This window comes from Planococcus citri, chromosome 4 (assembly GCF_950023065.1).
Source record: "Planococcus citri chromosome 4, ihPlaCitr1.1, whole genome shotgun sequence".
Lineage (NCBI taxonomy): Eukaryota > Metazoa > Arthropoda > Insecta > Hemiptera > Pseudococcidae > Planococcus > Planococcus citri.
The window spans coordinates 1547087-1562930 of NC_088680.1; the positions used below are offsets into that span (position 1 = coordinate 1547087).

Genomic DNA, 15844 nt, shown 5'->3' on the forward strand with positions numbered 1-15844 from the left:
TGCCTTGAATTTTTGATATTGTAGACGTCTTGCTAAAGCATTTTTTCATATCTAAGAAAATTTACTTTTGTAGATTTCATGAGCTGTTGCCAATGTCGTTCTCTGATGGCAGGATTCTGTAATTCGCTGACAGCTTTCAAAGAGGTCAGCATATTTTTCACTGTTCGCTCCAGCACAGTGTAAGCTTCCCATGATCGCATTTCTTTATCCAGAGCTGTGTTTAAAAATGGTGTAAAAATGTTCTCAATGGGTTTCTGTTTGAATCTGTCTACGCACTACTCTTTGTAATGGTTACCTCGTATTTCTTTGGCAAATTTTTTGCATTCTATATCCATCGTTTCGACGTCCACTTTCCTCCAAGGTGTTCTTTTCCAATTCTCTATGTAATTATTCACCAAATGCACGTAATCCCAAAGTTGCTGGATTGAAAAAATTCGTTATAATTTATTAGAATTTATATTGACGGGGTATGGTCTCTCGAAAAATTTCCATTTACTTTGAGCATCCGTAATTCTCGTCTAGATTGCCTGAGTGGTTTGAATTCTGGCATGTTTACTTCAAATAACGAAGCGGAAGCTTGAATTTTTTCCATCTCAGTTTCGTATTTGGAGAGTTCGTCGTGGTATTCTTGTATAATATCGTACGGATGAGAGCAATCGTATCTGCATCAGTTTGGTGCAATAAAAGTGCATTATTCAGATACGCAATTATGTAGATTTTTTGTGTGGCTGACACCTACCTGAAGAAATTAGCTTTACGGAATCGATCTCTGAAATGGATTTGTCGATTATCAAAAATGGTAATTTTTCTTCTGATATTTAAAACTTCGGCGGCTTGTAAAGGTGCTACTAGTTGTTTTACGTTGACGGCGATTTTTTTCGTATTGCTCCATTGTTCTGGTAATTCCTGGAACGAATTGGGAACTCCATTAATGCAGTTCGAATTTGGCGACAATGTGCTGAAAAATGTGCTTACTTGTAATAATACGTTGACTTCTTCGGAGAGATCTTGATCGTAATATTTGAGCAGCTGAATTGTTTCCTTCAATGGTTCGAACATTTCGTCTGTGACTTCTTGTCGTTCTTTTACATTCATCAAGTATGCCATCACGTTAACCAATGCGTCGTAATTGCCTTCTTCAACCGGTTGCAACATGCCTTCGTCAGCTTCGCGAATGAAGCTCGATAGATCGGTTAAACTGCAAAAAATTGAAAGAATCAGCCTCATAGATCGTTGAGAAAAGATATTCGATTTAATACTGGTTTAAATCGGTATTAAAACTGAGAAAATAGTGGAATTCGTTGGGTATGTACCTGTTGGTAACATGTTCAACTAAATGTTGTTTGAACATCTGGCTCCATTTGCAAATTATATTCAATAATGATTGTTTGAAAGGTTGCACGTCCACTTGGAACCAATTATTGAATACCTTGACGTTTTCTAGTAGTTGTACTTCTTGGTATAAGTTTTCAAAATTGTCTATCTAATTATGCGAACAATAATAATGAGGAATAAAATTTGAAGAGTGCACCTCCCCCTCCTCACCGATCATCTGGAACACCTTTTTTTTTTTTGGAAAGTTGGCTTTAAAATCTACCTTAGGATGGCCCTTTCAAGAACAAAGTTGTACCAAAGCCCAGAGAATCGGCGGGGGGGAGGTGTAATTATTCCTATTGTCATTTATGCCGGACTAGAAGATGCATGATAACGAATTCTAGCCTCTGTTTGATCATTGTTCTTACTTGTTCTCTAAACTGGTCGATTTCAGGAGCCACTGGTTGTGGGGCACTAGCATCTTCCAATAAAATTAGCTCGAACTCTTCGCCAGTCAATTGTCGTCCATAGGTGAGAAACTGTTGCATGTACATTTCACGATCGTCTAACCATAGATAAGCGTACGATTCAAATTTCAAACTGAATTCTTTAGCCTATAAATTGATATTCGTGGTACATTTTTTTAAAAAATTAGCAATATTTGACGAATGTCGAGGCATTGTACTCAACCTGTTTGATGGAGACATCTAGAAAATGCATTATTTCATCTTTAACGGAAATTATATCCACATTGCTACTGACATCTTCCTGAAAAACCAGTAGAAAACAGAAATTTTGATATCGAAAATGCGAGAGTGGTTCGATAAAATGTACGAGCCTATTCACCGAATAATCCGGATGATCACTTTCAGAATAAATTCTCGCTATCAAGGTGGTCATATGAACCGCATCTTCGATAATGCTTTGCACCAAGCCAACAAAATTGCCTTCAACGTTGGTTTCCAAAGATGGAGTAAACACCGGATCTGGAATATGCAATTCGAGTTTCGTTTCGAATAATGGAGGAAATGCGTTCAAAGGGTCCATATTTTCCGCAATGTATATCAAACTGCGAATAGAATTGACAAATGAGTTGAAATAACGAGAGCTATAGGTAATTTGTACTGTTTTACCTGCATCCAACTGCTGAAAGCATAGCGTCACCTACGAACTGATCGATGTATTTTTTATAATTTAACCATTGCTTGCAGTCTTTTTTATCTTCCATGCAAAACGTTCGACAATTTTCGTCGATTATTTGATGGATTTCATTTCCGGTTTTCGATACTATAGCATATCTATACGAATATTCGGCGTGAAAGAGAAATATCTACTTGTATTTCTGGGAATTTTAAAATTAAACTAGGTTTTTTGTACTATTCTAAAATACTGACCTTTTCTTGAACTTTTCCATCCTGTTTTCTAAATCAAGCATGGTATCTTTTTTATGATCCTTCCTTTCCAAAATTGGTATTTTGCACCAAGTTTGAAGAATGTGTAGAATGGTCCTCACATGAGCTTGGGAATTTTGAATTCGGACTCGTAAGCTTTCGACGAGCCGGAGTAGATTATCCACGTATTCGAGTAAATCTACGCAAGAATATCGATATGAGTACCTGGGCACATAAGTAATTTGGACGATAGATCGACCCTTCATCACTGTTTCCCTTACTACTATTTGGGGGGGGGGATGAAGAATCAGTGGAACACCAAGAAATTTGAATTCAAAAGATGAATAGATATTCGAACCCAGCGACCTTGGATTAGTAAAAATCGACACGTTACCCTGAATTTTCATAATTTGTTGACATGTTTCCCGGGGGTAGGGAGGGGGATACACCAAAAATATATGAACATTTGAACTTGGTGTCTATAGGAAACCCTCGCAAATGATACGTTATTTACCATTTTCAATTTTTGATGGGTTTTTTGACCGCGTTCAAGGGCATTACATTGAGATAGTTTGGCAGTTAGGCAAGCCATTGCTGGGAAAAACGATGTCAAAAGAATTGCATGCACGTATTTACGGCGAACTGAGTCGGCAATTCTATTAACATCACCAGATTGTCTTCATGGCATACCTATATTTCTTGTAAACTTGAATCAAAAATGAAGTTCGGCCCTTTGATTTCGCTTAGATTTTTTTTTACGAAATTTCCTCAGTAAGTTAAATTTGAAAAAACTCAGATTTGAGATTCAGAGTGAAAATTCAATTTTTATAGATGAATACATACGCATGAATCTGATACGAGGCTGACTGCTCGAGACTGCTAAAACTTGGAGAAAATCTGTTCGCGGAATTTTAAAGGAAGTTTCGAAAATATTCGCCAAAAATTTCAAAAATTCGAAATTGAAAAGCACAATTTGTAGAAGATTTTCAAATTTTGGAGCTGTGATTCAAAAATGAAAAAAAAAATCCAGGAAGCATACATTTTGGTAATATTTACAACTACGAACTTTTCGTGATGAGGTTCGGAAAAACAAATGAAGAGGAGGGGGAGGGGTCGGAGCCATAAAAGTTTGGTCAAAATATAAAACAAGTCAAATTTTCAAAATGGCTACCTACTCACAGTTACCTTTAAAGTTCTGCAGACAAATTTTCCCCTATAGTCCGGCATATGACAATACGAGTAATTGCACCCTCCCTTCGCCGATCCTCCGGGACAACTTTTTTCTTGAGAAGGGGACATCCTAAGGAACATTTTAAAGCAAATGGCCTTACTTACAAAATGGCGGCCATTTTGATTGACAGGTCAGCCGAAATCACAGATTTTGCGTTTCAACATAGGACTTGCACGAAATTTTTCAAACCTTACAAAGGTAGATCGAAAGATCGTGCAAAAATTTATCACCTGTCAAAATTTCAAGTGTTAAAGTGCGTTTTTCGATTTTTGGTGAATTTTTGAAAATCCAATTTAGGCCACAAATGAGGGAAAAAAATCAAAATTTTACCAAGTTGACCAAGAAAGCTGCAATTTGGGATATATCCTATTTTCGACATGCCAAATCGATTGGAAACGGTTTCAACCCGTTTTGAGCGGTTCTGGAGCCTCCAGCAGATTTTTGAAACTCGAAATTCCCACAAAATTCCATCAAATTGGAGTTGTAAAGCTGAAATTTATTCTAAAAACTAATTTCAATGCGCTGAGAAGTACTACAGGTGAATTTCAAGTCGTTTTGGAGCCTCCGGCGACTTTTTGAAAATTCCTGAAGCCTCCAGCAGATTTTTGAAACTTGAAATTTACCCAAAATTTCATCAAACTGAGATGGACAGTCGAAATTCATTCTGCGAACTAATTTCAATACGCTACGAAGTTGACTGGTGGTGGATTTCAAGTCGTTTTAGAGCCTCCAGCGACTTTTTGATAGCTTGTATGGCGTTTTTTTTGGAAATTGAAATTTCCTAAAAGTAGCTGGAAGCTTCAAAACCATTTGAAACCACCATGTAGTCTGCGAAGTAAATTTCAGCTTGCCAACTCCATTTGATAAATTAATGTTACGGGAATTTCAAGTTTCAAAAATCAACTGGAGGCTCCAGTAATTTTCAAAAAAGTCACTGGAGGCTCTAAAATGACTTGAACCCACCTGAAGTCGTCTTCAGAGGGTGTTAAAATTAGAGTGTAGAGTAAATTTCAGCTTTCCATCTCCATTATTGATGAAATTTTGTGAAAATTTAGTTTCAAAAATCTGCTGGAAGCTTCAGGAACTTTCAAAAAGTCACTGGAGGCTCCAAAACGACTTATTGAAATAAGTTTTTAGAATAAATTTCAGCTTTACAACTCCAATTTGGTGGAATTTTGTGGAAATTTCGAGTTTCAAAAATCTGCTGGAGGCTCCAGAACCGCTCAAAACGGCTTGAAACCGTTTCCAATCGATTTGGCATGTCGAAAATAGGGTATACCCTAAATTTCAGCTTTCTTGGTCAATTTGGTAAAATTTTGATTTTTTACATCATTTTTGGCCTAAAGTGGATTTTTAAAAATTCACCAAAAATCGAAAAACGCACGTTAGCACTTGAAATTTTGACAGGTGATAAATTTTTGCGCGATCTTTCGATCTACCTTTGTAAGGTTTGAAAAGTTTCGTGCAAGTCCTATGTTGTAACGCAAAATCTGCGATTTCGGCTGACCTGTCAATCAAAATGGCCGCCATTTTGTAAGGGGTGCCATTTATCGGCACGACGAAAAAAAGGGATTTTGCACGACAGATGTGAACGCCTGAAAACCCGATATTGAACGACAGAAAGTGTTGTCATCCATTGCACGACAGAAAAATTAAAAGTGCACGCCGGCGTATGCCCGACGAATTAACTAAAATGCACAGACTGATTTGCTAAAGAAACGACAAAATTGAGATCAAAACGACAAATTATAAAATTAAAATTTTGATTTCACCGAAAATATGTAGGTACAGGAAGTGTGAGTCTATCTACATGAATATTTTCGAAAATTTTTACACCCCCCAGGGGGAGAGATGACAAAAGAAAAATTAAAGCCGCCATATCCCAAACCTAATTTGAGCTCACAAAATTGTTTTCCTTGTGAAAATATGTTTAGATGAGCAGGTATGTAGTACATATGTATCTATTCTACTATTTTTGGAAATTTTCTCAATTTTATCTCCAGGAGGGGTCATCTTCAAAAACTTGAATTTTGGATGTGAACCTTAAAAAACTGTATAAAATGCAACAGTTCGTTAAAAAGCTTATTTTGGGCACATGGGCATCTCCCCACCCAATTTTGGGTGTGACAAAAGTTAAGATGGATGTAAAGGGTTGGTCATTGATCAAAAATTTGACATTTTTCTACATCTTGTTGAAATCATTTGGTTGCAATTTTTTTTTCAAATGAAATAATGGTACCGCTCCCACGACTAACTAGTTAATTCAACTATACCGTGCAGGACTCTGGTACCTACTACCTAGATACTTTGCAAATCATTCAAATAAAGACATGAATGAAATGGAAATGATAAGATATGAGATGAGATAAATTGAAACGAACATTCGTCGTGCATTCCCTTTTTCATGACGTGAATTTTTCATGTTTGTTGACCAAGGTCTGTCGTTCAATGTTGTCGTTTTTAACAACCAAAACAGTCGTTAAGTCGCCTGTCGTTCAAAAGCCATTATGTTGTCGTGGGGTTGTCCTGTCGTGCAATTCATTTATTCTGTCGTTCAATTAAAGTTTTCCCTTTTGTAAGTAAGGCCAACTTTTTTTGGGCAAGTTTACTTTAAAATGTTCCTTAGGATGTCCCCTTTAAGAAAAAAGTTGTCCCGGAGGATCGGCGAAGGGGGGGTGCAATTACTCCTATTGTCATATTTTGCCGAACTACTAGTTACAGCAGTGCCAGGCTATTGGACTATAATTTTTAACAAAATGTTTTGTCTGAGGATCCAGCTTCTGGTATTTTTCATTTTTGAAAAATAATTCCGGGGTAAAAAATTGTGATTCTTTCTTCTTTTAACATTTTATTCGGCTTTTTTATTTTTGATATCACTTTTTCTGACTCCCTTGGAAAAAATTTTTGAATCGCATGATGAAGAAATTTTCAAGCTTGACCTATTATTTTGAAAATCCCGTGCATGTGTCTGCTCTATAATGTATAATTGAGGTAATGAATTAAATACCAACTGGGAGATTTCCAGGTCAGCTGGTTTACGCCTAAATCGATCAATTTATCGATATCTTGCAGCTCTGGCTTGACCAATTCGAATTCCACCGATATGCAATTATTCTTGACTTTGTTGTAGCTGAAAAGCGTTGAAATATTACTTATGTATGTATCAAACGCCGAAATTAATGGTGGATATTTCCAGAACAAACCTTTTGATCATCATCGTTAAAGAACTTATGTATTTTCGAAACGTGTCTTCTTGCGCGTATAGATCGGAAGCTTCTTCGGGAATATCTTCTTTACCAAATAGTTGTAGGTATCGAACTTCCGAAAACGCCAATTTCAGCTGGAAAAATTCAATATATCCTCATTTTTAAAACCATTAAAAAACTAGACAGCTAAGCAAAGCTTAGCTGTAAAGTGTGCGTAGCTAGCTGCCTTTTCTACAGCTATAACCGCTATTACTCGTACATATCTAAGTAGTGCATGCCTCTAATTTTTCAGAATTCTCATTATCTTCATGTATATTACATACAATAATTCATATCATTTTCAAGTTCACACAGGCGCGGACTGGCCCTAGCGGGATACCGGGAGTTTCCCGGTGGGCCCCTCCAAAAAAATGAAAAAAATGGGCCCTTGGGGTAGACGATGGGCCCTTGCTAGGGAAAATTTAAGATAAAACATGCAAAGTTGGACTTTTTCTGTTTTTTGAACCACTTTTTTCGAAAAATTTTCACTCTCGCTTCGCTCGGGCAAAATCAAAACTCATTTATCTGAGATTTCCCGGTGGGCCCCCTTTCGACCAAGTCCGCGCCTGAGTTCACATTATCTACAACTTATAGAACTTTTAATCAATTTTTGGAATTCTCAGTGTCTCTAAATGACAAATTTTCATATTTTGTTTAGAATTTCCATTGTCTTCAAATTTATAAAATTTCAAACCAATTTTCAGAATTTGCCTTTGATTCTAAAATTATTAAATCATATAAAATATGTTAAGAATTCGCATTACCTCTAAATTGCACAAAAAAATATGGGTAATTTTTACAAAAAATTTTGACTACATATTTAGCACAATAACCGGATCCCATTCAAAAATACATAATATAAGTATGATAAAATTTGTTTTGAAAATCAGTAATTTCTAACTGTTCAGTTACAATAATAATTTTTACTGTATCTTATAGTAAAAATCATCATTTTAATAAATTTTGCTATAACATTAGTAAAAATGAATAATGATTTTGTTTTAATAATTTTTACTAAAGCATGATAATAAAAATTACATAAACCAAATTGTGTAAAAATTATTCATTTTAAAGTAATTTTTATATCATAAAAAGTAAAAATTACTCATCTTAAGGTAATTTTTACTGTACTTATGGCGCTATAGGTTTAGTAAAAAGTATTTGAATAAATGAAATGAAAATTCATTTAGCAAAATGATATCATCATATTTCATAACTTTGTTTTTATAAATTAAAATAAGGGGGCTACAGGGTTCAAAATTCGTTTTTTTTTGCACCAGCATCATGTACTCACTCCACAGCATTTACCTATCCAATATTTCCAACGAAAAATCCGTCACCTATACCTACCTACCTGATGGGGATTCGAACCTGGGACCCTACAATTCCTATTCCTACCTACATGACCTAACCATTCGACTACGAGTTCACATGGAGGGTTTGGGCATTAAAAGAATATATTTGTTGGGTAAACGCCCCACCAAACCACTCCCACTTGGAATATACAGCTAACAGATGAGGGGTGTAACAGGGTACAATGAGACAGCTGATTTGAAAAGCGGAGATGGAATAGACTGGGGGTATAGCAGGGTACAATGAGCGGCAGGTGTTTTGCAAGTCCCCTTTCTCCTTTTTTAGGAATTTATGCATTAAAATAATGAACTAAAATTGCAATTACTCAGCAATTACCCATCCGAATTGAATGAAAAATAATCTATTCCCTCCGCCTTAATGATTCTCAAATGGTGTCCAATAGGTACAAAAAACAGTTGGATAGTTTAAGAGAACATTCATGTATAATGAAATTTCATTTCTCAAAGCGAAACCAATAGTGTGCTACGCACACTAAAAATTGTTCTAAAATGTGTTTTAAAAAATGGGTCTTTTCCAATTAAATTTTAATATAGCCTATGTACTCGTATGTAGTTGTACTGACAAAATTTAGCACTGGTTTCGCTTACTTTGTAATGAAAATTCAACGCAATCCTCGTATGTTGAGAATCCCTAATGAGTAAAGAGTTTTGTAAATGTTTTTCACATTCTCGAGGAATGTTGGTTTTCCATTCTAAATGCAAATTATCTTCGTATTGATCCAAATCCATCATTAGTTGATTGTAGTGATTGAGTATATCGATACCTCGTTTAGTTTTCGTTAATCTTGAACAATTTTTCAAAATATATTCAAGTAGGTACTTATAAAGTCTTAAGTGTAATTTTGATTAGATACACATTGCTCAGCCATACGTACGAAGAATTGTAGGTTTTGAAATTATTTATTTGCGCTGTGATCCGTTGACGTAGAGAATTAGATGCATTGAGCGCAGCAGCAACAGGTGGCAAGTGTTTTTCCAACGCTATGTAATGATTTCTAGAATTTGATTGGCTTATCGCATCGAATATGTACTGAACAGATAAAAAAGCGAATTTTATTAATCGATTGCGCAATTTTGTCGAGACAATGATGCGTTTTCCCACTCACGTGACAAACTTTTATTTCTTCTTCCAATAAGTCTAAAATCCGGTGATACTTCTTGTATAATTCTTCACGTACGTGAGGTCTTTCCATCGCAGATCCTATCACGTCTATTAGCTAACGTATGATGGGACGCTGATTACTGATTGGATATTATTCGATTACCTTTTAATTACGTAATTCGTTCGTCTTACTTTGAATATACCCTCTAAGTTGTAGCATTCGTCGAACGCTTGACATAGCACAGAAGCCAGCTTGCGATCGAGTTTATTGATATGGTCTTGGAAATGTTTATAGTCGTTGGGAAAATGAGAATCTTCCGGATCGAGCACGTCGTAAGTTCGAGTTGAGAACAAGGTGAAGTTTTCGTTGAATTCGCGATATATGGATATGATTCGAGCTCCAAGGCTGCGTCCCTTCAGTCCACCTATTTCGATTTTTTCCAACTTGGTGAATTCTTTTACCGTGTCGAAGAACCACTGCTCGAAAACACATTGGAAAAATTGGTTAGGTATGTGCGGGTGAATGTGGAACTGGAAGGATCCATGGTCGAGTTTACCTGTATTGTGGATAATCTGTCGATGAAGATCTGAGTTCGACAGAATATCACGCTGGAATCAAACGTCCATATTATTGGAGGTCGATCTTTGAAAAATGTTTTCAGATTGTCCGCGTACTCGTCGTAAACATTCCTAATTTTGGGAAGAAAAAAATTGAATGAAATGTTTTCAAAAACAGTTGCGAGTAGTAATTTAAATCGTACTAATTAATTTTTGTCACCTTAAAACTTTAAACACGTTTAGGCACCATTGAATTCTTTGTTTGGCTTCGTCTACATCACTTTGAAATATGGATGATGGATCGAGGTAACGTTTTGCCTATTCAACGATGCATGAAAATGTAAGGGGTGATGCCTGCTCGAGTGAATTTTTTATTCCTGTTTCAAATTTTACTTACTTGATTGATGAATAAATTACATATTTGTCGCAGGAGCGTTATGATTCGAGCTGAATTACAGTAAAATTTACATTGAGACCAAACCAAACAGATAACATGCATTAAAGGCTTGATGCAGGGAATTATTTCCGAAAAATCGATATCCTCCAATTGAAGAAAGTGTTTTCGTAAAGGTTTCAAGTACAGGGTTACGTTTTCCGCTTCTTCTAACGCTATTGAAAAAATATAATGAAATATAGGAAATTCTGAATTGGTCCCTAAGTGTGTATAATACGATATTTTAGCTTGATGATTTGGTATTGGTACCTGATTGTACGTTTTCGTAAACGTTTTTGAATCCTGGAAAGTACGCGCTGTTTGTGGTTTCTAGAATTTTTATCATCTTGAGTACTTTGACGTTTTGTAGTTGTTGATTAATATTCTTCAAATTTATCAACCTTTTGTCCCAATATTGTATTTCTACGAATTGAGAAAAATGAAGAAAATTATCTGGTTAGCGTAGGTAGGTATACTATTTTGAAATGTAATCGTGCATTAATTAACCTGCCCAAGCTGTGGGGTGTTGAGAGTTAGCAAAAGAAGATGAAGGATCTTCCGCTAGAATATTCGTAATTAGGCCAAACCATTGAATGATGGTTTCTTCTATGGATCCTTTGAGCTGAAGATCTATATCTTCCACATCGCTACGTAATGAAAAAGAAAAAAAAAATTCAATGAGTTAGGGACTGAAGGAATTTGTGCTCGTATTGGCTCGAGATTGATGTACTTGGCAGATTCATCACTGTCAGGACTTGGGTTCTTTGTTAGCCCTTCTGGCATTGGTAGAATGGTTTGACCAGATACTTCACCTTTGACTTGATATACCGTGTTTTTTAATCCATGCATATGTTGTTTCAGATCCAGTGTTACCGGTTTGGCCCACGTGTGTTGATTCGTTGAATTGGACAGTAAAGGGACAAAAATCTGCGACATTTAAAAACCGTGATTTTAAGGAAGCAGATTACGAAATTGAAGACTTTAGGTATGTTTATTCATCTTCTATAACATTTTAAGGTAAAGTAAAGAATTCTTCATCACGCCGAACTATTATGCATGATTCGTTCGCAAACGATTTGCTCAGATGAGGGAAATCGTTCGCGAACAAATGAATCCCTGAAGAATCAAAATTGGGTTCCTGATGACATGATGAAACTTGACAGTTTTAAACCTATTATCCGAAATTGGACTATATTCGTTCGCGAACGATTCGCTCAGAAACAATGAATCATTCGAGAACGACTGAATTTTTTATTTTTTCATTTGTGTACAAAAATTTCGAATGATTCGTTCGTGAATGATTTGCTCTGAGCAGGTAAATCGTTCGCGAACGAATGAATCCCTGAAAAATTATCATAATTTGGTATGGATGACACGACAAAACTTGACCGCTTTAAACCTATCATCAAAAACCGGACTGAATTCGTTCGCGAACGGGTTTTCTCAGAAATTATGATTCATTTGAGAGCTATTGAATCTTTTGGAAATCGAATCCCTTTAATATGCAGCAAGACTAAATGAAAAATTATCAATCTACGTATTTACAAAAAATTGTAAACGATTCATTCGCGAACGACTGGTTCAGATAAGGAAAATCGTTCGCCAACGAATTATTTCTTGAAAAATCAAAATTCGGTATCGATGACTGATGACACCTTAAAACTTGACAGCTTAAAACGTACCATCAAAAAACTAGACCTAATTCGTTCGCGAACGATTTGCTCACAGAAATTATGATTCATTTGAAACTTGAAAGCTATCGAATCTTTTGGAAATCGAATTCCCTTAATACGCAATAAGGCTGAACGAATCATTATTAATCTATTTATTTACAAAAATTGTGAACGATTCATTCGCGAACGACAGGTTCAGATGGGGAAAATCGTTCGCGAATGAAAGAATCGCTGGAATCGCTGAAAAATTAAACTCTGTATAGATGAAATGAAGAAACTTCACAGTTAAAATCCTATCATCAGAAATTGGATTCAATTCGTTCGCGAACGATTTTCTCAGAAACGATGAATCATTCGAGAACGACTGAATTTTATGGAAATTAAACACATCATAATAGTGGGACACAACAAGACTAAAATAATAGGTTCATCAACAATCTACCTACACAAGTTGTGAACAATTCATTCGCGAACGACTGGTTCAGTGGGGAAAATCATTCGTGAACGAATGAATCGGAGGAAAATTAAACTACAAATAGATATAGATAGACTGACGAAACTTTGCTGCTGTAATCTCATGATCAGAAATTGGATTCAATTCGTTCGCGAACGATTTTCTCAGAAACGATGAATCATTCTAGAATGACTGAATTTTATATAAATCAAATCACATGATAGCAACGCACAACAAGACTTGATGAAACATCAGCAATCTGCATGCAAAAATGGCGAATGATTCATTCGCGAACGACTGGTTCAGATGGGGAAAATCGTTCGCGAACGAAAGAATCACTGGAATTGCTGAAAAATTGAACTCGGTATAAATGAAATGACGGAACTTTACAGTTGTAATCCAAATCCTATCATGAGAAATTAGACTCAATTCGTTCGCGAACGATTTGCTCAGAAACGATGAATCATTCGAGAACGACTGAATATTTTGGGAATCAAAATTCAAATTACATGTTTCACGACAAGACAAAACGAAATATTAATAATTCAAGTTATTTGTCTACAAAAATTTCAAATGATTCGTTCATGAACGACGTGCTCCGAGGAGGAAAATCGTTCACGAACGAATGAATCGCTGAAAAATCGAAATCAGGTATTTATAACTGACATGGCGAAACCATGACAGTTTTAATCCTATCATCGAAATTTGTCCTCAATTCGTTCATGAAGGGGTTATTTGCTCAGAATCGACAAACTATTCGAGCAGCTCGATCATCTCGTAATCAAATCCAATGCAAGAGGAAATAATGGAAGAGGATAGGCAAAATTCAACTTTTTTAAATCCATCAATAAGAATTGAAGATGATTCAACACTCGAATGATTTGCTCAAATATTTGTGTTTTGAAGAGTGGTTTGTCTGGATAGGTATAAGGAAATCGTACCTCATCCACTACTCCTGCCAGCTGCTCTATCGGTTTTGTGGCCATATCTCCAAATATGATCATTTGCGTGACATTGTCTTTGGTAATCGAGCATCGTTGTTTTTTCACAAAATACGCTGCTTTATTTTTCAAACAAACTGGGAAATTATTCGACGCCACCAATTGTACGGCTGCGTTCTAAAATTGAAATTTTATTGACATAAGAACTACCTATTTTAATTTGATGAAGATGCGTGTGTATGGTGTGTGAATAACGAACTACTCGAGATGAGATGAGTCTTACCTGCGAAATGATTAAAATCAATTCGTCTTTTCTTTCGAGAAAATCGGTAACCATGGCTCGATACTCGGTTACCGAAAGCAACCTGGTCCATTTTTCCGATTTCAATTTCAACGCTTTCTGCACGTAATTTCCGATAAAATCCAACCTCACGTCGGTTTCGGACGAATCCATCTCGACTGTTGTGGCTACCTAATGGAATTTACACGTATCATCACATCGAAGCGATGAAAAATGGGAAAAATTGCCATCTACTGCGGGTACTCGACAAAAAAAAAGAACTTTTGTTCGGCGTTTTTGCGAGGTACGAGTATATTGTGTATAGGTATGGGCGTAGTAGGTAGATGTGCTATCTATCTGGTAGTAGGTTGGGTTTTGAAATAGCGAAGCAAACTTTGTCACGACATCGTGTGATTGCTTTAAATTTATAGCGGTTGATATAAATAAGAATAATGCCATTTTATGAGACAAACACGCACCGATGCGATGTCACGAGCGAAGAAAGCAGTAAGTTTCCACTGTAGGTGGAAAAGTGTAGAAAACAGTCGACGATTAGTGACTTTCGTCGAATGTAATGTAGCTATAGCTATATCCGAATGAGATAGGATTAAGAAGGGCGCTATAATCGAGTGCTAAAATGAGCAAAATGTAGGTACCTACCGTTTGAGAATGTTTTTTACGAACGTATTCCATGTTGAAATTATGTATCACAGTTGCTTGCAAATTTTTGTCTTTACTCGACCAATGTTTCTTTACGTATAGCTTCATTTTTTCTCACTCAATTTGTCTTATGGAATGTTATTATAAAACGTGTACTTATAGTATCTACTTTATTACTCACGTGTTAGATACTTCATTTTTTACGTTGGCTGATGCAGTTTACCTTATAATTGTAGCCTGATTTAGGAAAAATACAAGTGCAAATTTTTTTAAAGCAATAGTTGATGGAGAATTCGAGCTGTACTGGTGAATTGAAATTGATATGTGTGCCAGATGTATTGTTGCTTGAGCTCGCTCGTAAGTGTGAATTTGAAAAAAATCGCATGTGTGAGCAATTTTTTCATTTTGAAGAATTATTAAAAAGTTTTTCACGCGACAGTTCTGTCCGTACGATCGTAATACCAACGAACTAACTTAATTTCCTGACGATGTTCACTTTCGTGTATTTTTTTTTTTTTGAGGTGCAAAAATATATTATGTATGTATCACTATAGGCATTAAGTACAAAGGTAGTGTTTGTGAGCTCAGGTATGCAGATGTTTGTGTAGAAAATGAATTTGATTCGTAGATGAATGAATATTTCGCAGCAATTCAGGCAAAAATACGACGATATTCGATTATTTCATCAGAAAACTACTTCGCGAGAATTTTGGCCAAAAAACATTGCAACTTTTCGTCAACACACCAAAAATTGACAGTTTTTAAAAATGTTGATAAAAAATGGAAATTTTTTGACAATTTTAGCAAAAACCGGACTGTTTGACAATTTTGGCCCAAAATTGATCCCTTTTGACCATTTTATTAGAAAAAGACATTTTCTGACAATTGTGCTATAAATGAACACTTTTTGATTATTTTTCTCAAAGTTGACTCTTTTTACATTTTCCTCCAAAAAATGACACTTTTTGATAACTTTTTCAAAAATTGACAAGTTTTGATAACTTTTTTAAAAATTGACACTTTTTTTTTTTTTTTTTTTTTTTTTTTTTATTTAACAAGGTTTATTAGAATCTTAAGGAGGCCTTAAATAAGTAATATTTCTGACTTTAAACAAGTTAGTTACATGACATGTGCAGGGTTCTCTCCAGTGAGAGTATACTCTGCTATTTTATAAAGTATCTCTTCAGTG

General features: G+C 35.6%; 1 protein-coding gene across 1 annotated transcript in view; it reads right to left on the reverse strand.

Annotated features, from left to right (window-relative positions):
- Dhc93AB (Dynein heavy chain at 93AB) overlaps positions 1-14427 on the reverse strand; it is a 39192-nt gene extending 24765 nt beyond the window's left edge. The window contains exons 1-25 of the mRNA XM_065361324.1: positions 13999-14427; positions 13716-13892; positions 11378-11574; positions 11155-11294; positions 10918-11070; positions 10612-10823; positions 10435-10532; positions 10214-10346; positions 9849-10133; positions 9661-9771; positions 9430-9584; positions 9143-9338; positions 7140-7276; positions 6948-7066; positions 2709-2904; positions 2448-2612; positions 2161-2383; positions 2005-2082; positions 1743-1928; positions 1314-1483; positions 976-1198; positions 740-906; positions 497-662; positions 296-419; positions 66-214 (exon numbers count right to left, since the gene is read on the reverse strand). Coding sequence (XP_065217396.1) covers positions 66-214; positions 296-419; positions 497-662; positions 740-906; positions 976-1198; positions 1314-1483; positions 1743-1928; positions 2005-2082; positions 2161-2383; positions 2448-2612; positions 2709-2904; positions 6948-7066; positions 7140-7276; positions 9143-9338; positions 9430-9584; positions 9661-9771; positions 9849-10133; positions 10214-10346; positions 10435-10532; positions 10612-10823; positions 10918-11070; positions 11155-11294; positions 11378-11574; positions 13716-13892; positions 13999-14169 — 4131 coding nt within the window. The 5' untranslated portion in view covers positions 14170-14427. The remainder of the gene's footprint in view (positions 1-65; positions 215-295; positions 420-496; positions 663-739; positions 907-975; positions 1199-1313; positions 1484-1742; positions 1929-2004; positions 2083-2160; positions 2384-2447; positions 2613-2708; positions 2905-6947; positions 7067-7139; positions 7277-9142; positions 9339-9429; positions 9585-9660; positions 9772-9848; positions 10134-10213; positions 10347-10434; positions 10533-10611; positions 10824-10917; positions 11071-11154; positions 11295-11377; positions 11575-13715; positions 13893-13998) is intronic.
- Between the last annotated feature and the right edge of the window lie 1417 nt (positions 14428-15844).